Source organism: Rhagoletis pomonella, unplaced genomic scaffold (assembly GCF_013731165.1).
Source record: "Rhagoletis pomonella isolate Grant_MI unplaced genomic scaffold, Rhpom_1.0 Rhpom_scaffold_03084, whole genome shotgun sequence".
In the NCBI taxonomy this organism is placed as follows: domain Eukaryota; kingdom Metazoa; phylum Arthropoda; class Insecta; order Diptera; family Tephritidae; genus Rhagoletis; species Rhagoletis pomonella.
Window position 1 is genome coordinate 8,666 of NW_023461637.1, and position 11,921 is coordinate 20,586.

Below are 11,921 nucleotides of genomic sequence, written 5' to 3' on the forward strand. Positions count from 1 at the left end.
ACAGCGTTATCGACTGAAAAGCAGGTAAGTCAATATACATGTATTTCAACTTTATTAAATACTATAGGTGCGTTCCAGCAGTAGTACGAATTGCAGGGTCTGAAGGTTTCAAGGATTTACAGAAAAAGCTGCTTTTAACTTTAATAAACCTTATGTGACGTGGAACAGCTTTTTCTGTAAAACGTACAATTGCTATTACCGCTAGAAAGCATCTTGTATAAGCATGTGTTTATGTACTCGTTGAAGGTTCTAGCTGCTCTACGGTTTTATGCCACTGGATGATATCAACGCCCAGTAGGTGAACAGTGGGGCATATCTATGAGCCAAACATCGATAAGCCGTTGCATACACCGTGTGACTGACGCAATCAACAATTCAATGTTCACCTCCAAAGTGAAGTTCCCTATGACGCAACTGGAGTGCCAAGCGGCAAAGGAAATTTTTGCGTCTGCACCTTCACCATTTGTAGCAGGAACTATCGGTGCAATCGACTGCACCCATGTTGCAATTTTGGCTCCCAAAAATAATGAATCAAATTATGTCAATCGCCATGGGTACCATTCGATGAACGTGCAAATGGTAAGAACAAATGTACATCATGAAAATTTATATTGTTATTTTATAATGGTTCAAACTTATAGATATGTGATCCAAATCTTAAAATTTTAAACGTGAATGCAAAATTTCCGGGAGCACGACATGATTCGTTTATTTGGAGCTTCTCTGCAGCGCGTCGGCTCATGCAGCGATCATTTGAAACTGGAAATCACAACACGTTTTTGATAGGTAAGTTTTTTTAATTCCATACGAATAGAAATATTAAAAGAAAATAATTTCAGGCGATTCTGGATACCCGCTGGAGCCATGGCTGATGACACCTTTACCAAACGAGCCAGAAGGAACACCAAAGTTTCGCTACAACGAGGCGCTATGTAAAGCACGTAACCCGATCGAGAGACTCTTTGGCGTCCTTAAAGGCACATGGCGGTGCTTATCACGGCAAAGAGTACTTTTGTATGACCCCGGCTTTGCTGGCCGAGTAGTTAACACGTGCGCAACATTGCATAACGGTCGTTTGGGCGATCAACCAACCGATTTTGACGATCGGGTTGTTTATGATCCCGAAATACTAACCACTAATGACGATTCCGCAGCACCTTCTTCAGTAGCGAAACGTGTTCAGCAACGAATTATAGCAAATTTTTTTTTAATATTCGTATAACTTAATATATGCCGTCAACGATCGTCTCGATGATAGGCCAGCCATCCACCAAGAGACGCAAGTAAGTACCATGATAGCAAATTATATCAACTTATTTATTTTATTTGAGTTCGCTTTTATCATGAATGACTGCCTTTATTTTCTAGATTTGTTCAATGCACGTTAACTAACGCCTTTATTTGTCATCAATTTTTTTTTTCATCTTCCTCTGCACAATAAAATGGGCAACGCTTTTTGCATTATATGTAATGCATATTCAACAAATCAACAGTATTTATTTTTCACGTTCAATGAACATACTTGGCGAGCCGTTAAATGGCACCGCTAAAACTGCGAACTAACCAGCTAAATTTATTGATTTTTATAGCCTCAATGAAAAAGTTCCACACCTGCGCCGGCTTTAGTAGCAATGTATGCACGATTGCTCGTTCATACGAAATCGAACCGGTGGACATTAAAAGGATTCTTGCGTAAGCTATTCGGAAGAAGCAAGCTAGGGCTGTGCAATTAATTGATTATTCAAAACCTTAATTAATATCGTATTAATCATTATCATACTTTAAATGTAATATGTTAATCGAACAACTGATTAACCAACTTGCTCGAGTAATCGAATAATCGCACAACCCTAAAGCAAACCCATATTTCATAATTGTTTACATTTTCATTAGCTCTTATAGAGCAATTGTTGCCCGCTGTTTCCAAGCATCAATACAGCCTATATTGCTGAAAATGTTCCTAAATCTATTACAAAACAACCAACCCGACAGCGCCCTTACACTGTGCGGGCGTTTCGCTGTAAACCAATAAAAAACAATTGAATTTGTGAGTGCCGGTGCTGTTGTGAAGGGTTATTCATGGATACCACAAAAAGAGATACAAAACTACATCAATGCTGTTGGCATAATACTCGCTTCTCTGCCTGAGAAATATTGGAATGCAAATGATCACCATAGGTAAAATTGCGTGTTCTGTTTGGTATTATTTTCAAAGGAATGTGTATACATATTTCACCATTTCAGTGAGCCGCTGATACCTATGTGTCTTCAGTTGGTAATTGCATAGTTACCGCCGCGAGTGCGGTTCACAATGCTCTTTTCCGCATTTTTTTGGCATGGTCGTTTGTTGAACCAGCCCACATAACAGACGCTCATTTGGCAAGTTCTATTTCCGTTGCTTGATAATGTGCGTGCGCTTTCCAGTACGGGAAGCAGTTAGAGGTGCAAAACTATCGATGGCACTATCGATAGTATCGATGTTTTTTATTTTTCCCTACTATCGATTGTTTTTTGGTCCTATCGATAGTCCGACAGACATGTGATTCAGTATTTATTTAAGTTTTATTTCTTCTTTTCTTTTCATTTCTCTTAAACATCCAAGCTGAAATAAAAATTTGATTGCTACTTTTTTAAAAGAGTAATGTCAAACTTCGAAATTGACGGAAAACCTTGCATCTTTTAAAATACCGCTAAAAACTGATACAAATTAATTTATACCAAAACTTCCAATATTATATATGAACCACTATTTACTATTTAATAAAAGGTAGATAAAAACCATTACTTCTCAGATAAAAAATGTTTTCTTCTTCTAAAATTGAAATTTACTTGATGAATGCCTTATATACGACGGAGGATATCGAAAACCACAAATATAAAATTTCAGTACGCCAAATTTTATTCCATTTCAATTCATTTCAAATTTTCAATAACTTTACTTCTTACTGAACGGTTCAACAATTAAAAAAAGTGTCCAGCAGTTTACAAGGTTATCGAAACGTAATTTCGGAATATATTCTTAAGGAAATCTTCATACGAAAATTGAGCCAAAACCATATAAATACGATACTATCGACGATATATCGATAGTTTTGAAAATAATATCGAAAACTATCGATGGCCTGACTATCGATAGTTTTGCACCTCTAGAAGCAGTGAAACGGTGGATGGCGCTGCCTTGAGTAAAAATTGTGAAGACTCGCTGGCCGCACTAAAATCGCTGCAAGAAATTATGCATGACAATGCAGACAAATTGGCATCACTTACTAACGAGGAAACAGCGGAAACAAAGATGAGGAATTTGCAGGGTGAGTTGTGTTTAGCGGGAAGTTTAGTACCTTTTTAGATCTCTTATTCATTTCTTGTACGTAGATTGCATGGAATATTTGGCTAAATATCGGCATTGAAAGCACAAAGATCACAACGAAAAACAACCATGCCAAAGAGGAGTTTTATGTGCCTAGTCAGGCATTTTTAACAGCGCTAATACAAATTTTCTAACACATACAACTGCGGGGGTGATACATCATTGAATTCGAATGTCTTCACTGGGCGCTTGGCGGTTACTGCTTTACTACATCGATTCCAATACGTTTTGAAGCGTTTCAATGACGACGAACGGCTGATGGGCGCCGTGCAAGGGCCACAGTAGTTCATTCCGGGGTATTGGTCGTAACTATCAGTGAAGTGCACAGCTGCCAAATGCGCATTAAGTCAATTAAAGAACCAGTTTGATAACAAAGAAGGATCATACCACAACATTACCGGCACCCTGACACTTATTGAATAAGTACCAAATAAGTAAATACATATCGTCACCTGAAATGCAAAAAGACGTAACAACATCGTAAATGAGATTGACAAAGTCGTGACTAATATTTTAATTATTTTTTTCATAAAATGATGTGGGAAGTTGTAACTCGTTGAAATCCATTATATAAATCAAAGGGTAAATTTTGAATTTTTTATTAGTTATGACTTTTTGCATTTCAACAATGATTTTTGTTTCGTCTTTTTAACCGACTTCCAAAAAAGGAGGAGGTTATCAGTTCGTCGGAATATTTTTTTTTTTTTTATGTATGTTACCGCATAACTTTGGACCACGTCAACCGATAATTCTTTTTGCATCGGAAAGGTAGTGTCTCAGAGGTGGTCCCATACTAATCTGGTTGAGATCCGATCAGCGGATCATGAGATATATATATATATATATTTTTTTATATGGGAGTTGAAGTCGGTTTTTTTTTTTGCTAAAAATTACTTGTTGAGTTTCAGGTGACGATATGTTTTTCTACAAATTTAAAGCAAACATATTTTTAATGACTTTACAAATTTTTCACCATTTTATGTACTCTGAATGCATGTAGACATTGAAATAACTGGGTTATCGACATTATAAATTGATTGGAAATATCTACCCGATATTACTTAGAGTGGTCCACGAAATAATAGGAATGCGATATTTTGACTCCTTTTATTTTGTGCACAACTGTTATGTACATGCACAACTGTTATATAATGCATTATTTCAACTCATTTAAAAGTTAAATACGGCATTAATTGTAACTTTTTTGTTGTAAGTTTGTTGTGGAAAGAAAAACTTATTTAACTTTTTATATTTAGAGAAATATAGTGATAACTTGACACACGTAATAAAATTGTTGTTTTGAATCATAACCAAATTACATATTTTCAACTATAAGTACATATTTAAGTTTCACTAGAAAATTTCAGTAGCCGGTAAGAAAACTAATAAAATAAAAGCAAACTATTTAGCCTCAGTATTAACTTTTTTTATTAATTCTTCTTTGATAAAATAAATAATATATGTATATAAAAAAAAACGAAGTTTTTATTAAATTGCCATTTCATTTATTGCAAAAACAGTACAATAAAATTAAATTAGTTAATAATTCTACCAAAGCTAAATGAAAATAAAATAATTCATTAAATAATTAATACGGTGATATTTTTTTTAATATTCGCAATGTTTTTCATGCTATATATTTTTGTGAATTTTTTTGTTTTGTTTAAAGAATGGCTCATATTTTAACAAATGCTATACAAATCCAAGCTTAACACTGTATATGTACATAACTTAGAAGTATTCTGCCAAGTTGCATCCAAATGGCAAGATTTTTAATAAGCATTTCCAAAAAAAGTATGTATCCATCCCAATTTTATTATGATAATGTGCAAATTTGAAATGTCTGAAAATGCGCGTTGTTTTATACTAATTTTTTGCTGTCCTATGCATTTTTTCCATATAAAAAATGTTTGAAAATGCTTTATATGGAAAAAATGCACAGGACAGCAAAAAATTATTAAAAGAACAACCCAAATTTTTAGACATTTGAAATTTGCAAATTATCATAATAAAATTGGGATGCATACATACTTTTTTTGGAAATTCTTATTAAAAATCTTGCGATTTGGATAAAACTTGGCTGAATACTTCTAATTTATGTATACAGTGTGAAACTTAGATTTGTATAGTATTTGTTAAAATATGAGCCATCCTTTGAAAAAAAAACTGAGGAAAAATTTATAGCATAAAAAACATTGCGAATATTAAAAAAAAGCGTATACTCAAGGCACGAATACTTATCAATAGAAACAAATTCAGAAAACAAGATTCAACTAAGAACAATTCATTTGAAAAAACAAAAAAGTAAAAAGGCACCAACAAATAAGTTAATAATAATCTAACTTATTATTAATAACAATATATACATACAGCCCGCGATAAAAGATAGGACATCAAAATTTGTACCAGTTTTGACTACTTTTCTTTGCTTTTTTAAGGTTCATTAATTTTTTTTTTAAAGTTAAGCTCCTTAACTAACAAAACCAATATAGGTCCAAATTAGAGACTTTGTAGAAAAATTATAGAAATTGCATACATTTTTCGTCCCAATCTTAAGCATTCTAATTTTAATTTATAGAATAACTTCCACTTTATTATACTCGATTTTAATAAGCTATAAAATTGCATTATTCTAGAAATCAAAATTAAAATGCTTGGAATTGTGAAGAACAGTTTGTGGAATTTTTATAATTTTTGTACAAAGTCTCAAATTTGGACTTATATTGGTTTTGTTAGTTAAGGAGCTTAACTTTAACAAAAAATTAATGAACCTTAAAAAAGCAAAAAAAAAGTATATACACAAACAATTTACATCTATTGGGGAGGGCCCAGTGAATTAGTAAACTGGGCGAAAGCATGCGCACAAGCTTTCACCCCCTCCGCCAACACGGTGAAGGCCTCTGCCATTGTTGCAGTTACGGTAGCCATTCGCTCTGTGGCAGCAGCCATTCTGCATATTGCCTCAGCATTGGAGCGGTTGGCCTCCGCGTTGGTTGCAGCACTTTCAGCAAGCCTCTAAGAAAATAAAAGTTTTATTAATAATTCAATACAAATACAGTCTTGAAAAAAATACCTTTTCTGATTCGGCCTGTGCCTCGGCAATTCTTAAAAATTTCGCCTTTGTTGGCGATTCTTCCGCACGTTTCCGCTTAGCGGTTCTGCGCGGTGTTTGCCTCGGCGTTTTCGGAGTTTCGCACCGAATTTCCGACTCGCCATCCGACACCGTTAGTGGAGGAATTACCATGGTGTCTTCCTCCATGACTAAGCGGAAATTTTCATCCGCCGCCCCCAATGTTAATTGCAGTTCCTAAAAATAGTATAATGAATATTGCAATATGATTAGCATATTGGCATGTGCTTTTAATACGGTACAATTCAACTTACCTCTTCCATTGGAATATTCTCCTGGACATCCGGTTGCCCCTCCATAAAGCTGCTTCCCACTACAGCTATTACCCGCTTCTCCAATTCGTTCAAGGGAGGCTGTTGAAGCGGTATATTCCCCGTCAATGCTTGCTCCCTCTTACGATCACGAACTCGCGTTGATGTTCGACTTTTTAGGTCGCGCCAGACCTTTTGCAAAATAGAAACACACTTTCATACTTTACTATTCTTTGGTGTAGGCCGTTTTCGGAAATGCCTTACTGCAAAGCACCACTTCTTATACTTAAGTATATAATGATGTCTGATTTCAGCAAACATATTTTTGGAATAAGAGGTGCGATGTTTTGCAGTAATGCATTTCCGGAAATGCTCGTACTTTATCACTTATACTTACATTTTGCCATTACTCCACAGATTTGGCAGCCCCCCCAAGAGAATTCAATTTATCTGCCATCTCTGCCCACTTCTTGGTGTTCTCCAACTTGCCATGGAGCTTCTGGAACTTGCCGCTCGCCACATTCGGGTTTTCACCCAGAAAGTCAAGCATCGCGCTTAACTGCTCCCCCGATGCACGGCTCCTTTTCGTCGGCTGGATAGACATCCTGAAATGAAAGAAGTTCGAGTAAATTCCAATTAATAACTAAAATAACTAAATACTACCTTTTAAAATTGCAATACGTTGCTGGCGCTAAAAAATCCGTTTCCGCGGGAAGGAAATACGTTTTTTTTCTTATTCCTCTTTGTACTTTTCGCATATTTGACATTTATCTCGACTGAGATGCCACATTTCATCATTTTAAATAAAAAGGAATAATCAGCTGTTTTTCGCTGTTAAGCAAGAGTTAGAGAATCACACAATTGTTAGTGCAAACGGCAAAAGTTGTTATGTAAGCTAACAATTTTTGTATTGCTAAGAGTTATAGAATCGCACTACTGATGTAAACATTTGTGTTCATGTGATCTTCCGTCTTCCTCCAACTTATGACCTTATTAATGGTCTCTTTTTAACTAACGCAAAATTTGCAAATGTGTTAGTAAGATAAATGAGAATGTGTTAGTTTCCATCACATAATTCTTGTAGGGACGTTAATTAGTCTACTTCAATAGCAATCCGGTTTGCAGGATTTAGTACGGAGTGCAAAGGAACATACAAATTGTGTGTGTTTGGTGAAAAGTATCTGAGCTGAGCCTGCAACTAACAACCCATGTCCGTGTAACGCTGCCAAGTAGCTCTGTTACCCACTCTGGAAATCTCAAGCCAGCATGTTAAGCATGACTGTGTTTAGATAATGTGTGATGCACTTGTTTGAGGTGGATGTTGCGCGATGTTCGATAGGCAACTTGAAAGAAGTTCGTTCGATCAGTGGGGTAAGATAAACGTAGAAAATGTACAAAAGAGTTGTTTTTGCCACAAACTCTAGACCCGAAAGGCGATCGCCTATTTTATCAAGATTTATTGAAATAAGGTCAACTGAAGGTGTTAGGGGCGAGTGCGGCTTAAATTCTGGCATTTTTCTTTTGTTATTAGAAGTTCATTTGAATTCCGTTTGCCTTTACATAAACAGTTTAAACGGTGAATAGGCGAACTGTGCAAAAGATAAAGTTTAAACGTTTTAGTTAACGGAGTGAATCGAATTTATTTATAAAATAAGAACCCGCCAATTTGAGGTAAGCGCGATGCAAAAGTGTTTTCTTACATTCGTGTAAGCCAATCAGCCGGTTTCACCAGCAATTTAAATCGAAAAATTATTATTTTTTTATTCTCGTTCAATTTCAATATAATATTCAAAAGATTAAAATCACTTTTTTTCTTGAGTTGCTTTCGTGAAATTGGCTGTATGTATGATATTTGCCCTAAAATGAATGAGCATGGGAAGACATATATGAATATCATTAACATCTCTTTTGGGTGAACCACTGATCTCGAGTTAGGCGATTTTTCGTGTAAAGTAATTTCTCATGGTATTTCCACATAATACGTATTTTTATCTACTAATTAGCCGGATAATTTTAATAAAACAACATAATTGTCAGTGTAAAGTTATTTATTGACATTGTCGTCACTTCAAGTAATTTAACATAAAGTTCCACGGTTTTTGTAGAGAGACTAAAAAGCACGATAATTCAATCATGGGCAAATATCTCAGTAAAACACAAATATTAGTATGTGGAAGGGTAATCGGGGCACGTATTGGTTTCAGGTCCTTGCCCGCGGGAGGCTATCCTTAAGGACCTCGATTTCCGGCAAGAAGGGGTATATGTACGTACATGGATGTACAAAGTACTAGCCACATTCGATACAATTGCAGTGTCAACAAAAAAGGTATATAAGAAATCCACTCGACATACGTATGTACCAGTGAAAGTTGGAAGAGAGCGCGTGAAAGTCACTGGGCCCGCTATTGCAAAATAACTGAGCAACTAGTACTCACCGTCGTTTTCTCTCTCAACTCGCTGTGGCATAGCGAGTAGGCATACGTGAGCGGAAACTTGCCGGTTGGTGATCTTCTCGACATCCGTACCTCATAGCCTGGACTTAGGTCATTTTGCTTGTTTTTGTTTCATTTAGTACACACATCCGTGTAAAAATATTAATTTCTTTTGTACATTTGTTTCGCACTACCCACCTTTAACCTAGTTATACGTAAAGGGCCCCCGCTGGAGCGCACTCACAAACGCATTTATATATATAATTTTTTTTGTTGCAAATAATTTAGGATGTTGTTTTTAAACTAACTAATTCTCTTAAATTAATATTGTTATAGGGTGTGGAATCCGATTTTGATTTTTCATTCGAAGTCACTTACCTTTTTTTTTGTAGATATAGCTAAACTAGCATTTTATCTGATTAAGTTTGTTTTTGTTAGCATTTTTTGAAGACAATGCAGAATGTTGGAAACTTTCTTTGGATTTTTTTTTTGCTACACTGAATTAAGCATTTTTTTTTTGCAAAAATTCTTACAACACTCTTAGTACGCCCTAGACTCTAGTTTTATTCCCGCACTTCACATCCTTTTTCTTTGATTCTTCCACTACTTCTCAATTACCTCTTGTCAATCACTGTTGGTTTTTTTTACTGTTGCTTTATAACTGGATGATAGATTATTTGAGATTCTATTTTTTTATTAAATATTTTATAATCGAATTCAATCGCTTTTGATTCTCACCTGAAATTTTTTTTTTATCATTGAATTGTATCATTCTTTTTTTTTTTTTTTGATTGAACAACTCTTTAATCTCACTTTAACCTTTTTTTCTTTAGGGATTCATTCCTTTTCTTTCTCGCGTACACTTTCGTTCACTATTCAATATTGCTTTCTTGATCCGCGGCTTTTTTTGCTAAAGGTTGAATTATTTGATTAATTAAATTTCGCACATGAAGGATTTATTTATTTTTTTTTGCTTGAAACATAATTTCGCGGACTAGCTAAGGTCATCCGTCGAGTTTAACAGACCGCGTGGTACTGGGCAGAGCTTCACTTGTTGCCCACAGCTTCGAATGAGCGCTCCAGCCACATATCAGACTTGGGGTCTTCCAGTTAGATTCTAAGATCCACTCGTATAATGAGTATGTGTATGTATTTTCTAGGGGTCAATTCTTTCCCACAGCCTTTCCAGCTTCCCGGTGTCGATGGTACCAACGCGGAGCGAGAAATTAGGTGAGAGATTTACATGTTTACATATACATATAAATACGTACTTACATATGCAAACATAAATATTACCTTTTTTTTGCAAATACGTAGTTATTGATTTTTGTCTCTTTTGCATGAATGTATCTACGCATATGTTCGTATGCGTAGATACTCATATGCATGATATTAACCCTTGCAATGGTTTAGAAGTTTTCGTTAATGAAACAAAAAGGAGGAATAATTAAGAATTATAAACATAATTATAGATAGTTTTTTTTTTTTGATTTAATAACAAAAAAAGGAGGGAAAGAATTGGAAGAAGAAAAGGATTGTAAGAGGAGGAGAACTAGCAGACCGTAGAAATAAGATTTAGGGATTTGTTTGTGGGAAGTAAAGTAAAGCTAAATGATATAAATGTATAGAAAAAAAAAACAACATTAGTGAGTAAGAGATTTGAATTAATGAACTAAATAAATGGAAATCAGTTCGGTGTTAATTGAAGTTACAGTCTTTCAGTTAGTAGGTCATAGTGGTATGTAAGTTTACCATGGCTTGCTAGAACTCTATGGTTGGTGTAAGAGGGGTAGCTCTCCAGGAGCAATGGTGCAACACAGGTGAACTATCTCGCTGCTGGGACTAGCTGGACGGACGTCGGACATGACTTGACCAGTCGACGTACGGACTAACGTCAGTATTGGGAGTTCTACTAAAGTATGTGGAGTCGAAGTAGAGCTCATGGCTGTTTGGTGTTCAAACAGAGGGGGAGGGCTGACTCCAAGCTGACCGGACGGTTTCTCCTACTTTTCACCTTTCTTATTGTAACAGGCATGAACCCTTATATATTTTTTTATTGTGTAGCAGTGAGCGACGACGAGCTTAGCCCGGGCTTCCAGCATGCCTGGCGCGCCACGACTTCCCATCCACGACTTCAGGCTTCCACAACAAAAATGGCGCCCAACGGTAATAATCCAACACTTTTAGTTTTTCTCGTAATCACTTCAAAACTTTATCTGTTCACGTTTTCTATATCTGGTTATTTCTGCTTTCTTCCTATCTTTCCATGCTTTCTAGTTTCCTTAGTAGTATATTTATGCCTATGCTAGAAGCGCTGCTGCTCCGGTTCCAGAACCGGCATAAGGTTTGCTGCTGCTCCGGTTGCTCAATCGGCGCAAGCTTTGCTGCTCCGCCAAAAGACGTCGCCGATCGAAATCCAAGTTCAGAACTCTGATAAAAGCGGCAAGATGTCGCTGATGATAAATCCGAGTCCAGCACTGGAACCGATCACAGGGTGTACCGCTGATGGAAATCCGAGATATCCGATACAAGGCGGTTTATATATCTAAAATTGGTAAAGTGTGTTGGTATGCAGCCAGAAATATATACATGTACAAACGTACATACCCAGAAGAAATTTTAAGCATAAGAAATCGCTGTTGGTGGCGTACCTTAATCATGCACTTGTACTACTGCTGTATGCATATGGCTGTATTAATGTTTCAAACATACAAAAATGGATTAATGGAACAGTATTAAAG

At 35.9% G+C, this 11,921-nt stretch overlaps 3 protein-coding genes across 3 annotated transcripts; 1 reads left to right on the top strand and 2 right to left on the bottom strand.

The window, feature by feature from the left end:
* The first annotated feature begins 390 nt into the window (after window positions 1-390).
* LOC118753930 (putative nuclease HARBI1) lies at window positions 391-1,169 on the top strand. The gene is made up of 4 exons (XM_036488805.1): window positions 391-579; window positions 642-786; window positions 840-1,108; window positions 1,155-1,169. The coding sequence occupies exons 1-4, from the start codon at window positions 406-408 to the stop codon at window positions 1,167-1,169; spliced, it is 603 nt and encodes a 200-aa protein (XP_036344698.1). The 5' UTR covers window positions 391-405.
* A 5,012-nt stretch (window positions 1,170-6,181) lies between these two features.
* LOC118753931 lies at window positions 6,182-7,069 on the bottom strand. The gene is made up of 4 exons (XM_036488807.1): window positions 7,013-7,069; window positions 6,752-6,940; window positions 6,441-6,674; window positions 6,182-6,382 (listed from the first exon to the last, which is right to left on the bottom strand). Exons 1-4 carry the CDS (start codon window positions 7,067-7,069, stop codon window positions 6,182-6,184), a joined length of 681 nt encoding a protein of 226 aa, XP_036344700.1.
* An 85-nt stretch (window positions 7,070-7,154) lies between these two features.
* On the bottom strand, window positions 7,155-7,632 carry LOC118753932. Its single transcript, XM_036488808.1, has 2 exons — window positions 7,412-7,632; window positions 7,155-7,353 (listed from the first exon to the last, which is right to left on the bottom strand). Exons 1-2 carry the CDS (start codon window positions 7,513-7,515, stop codon window positions 7,155-7,157), a joined length of 303 nt encoding a protein of 100 aa, XP_036344701.1. The 5' UTR covers window positions 7,516-7,632.
* Between the last annotated feature and the right edge of the window lie 4,289 nt (window positions 7,633-11,921).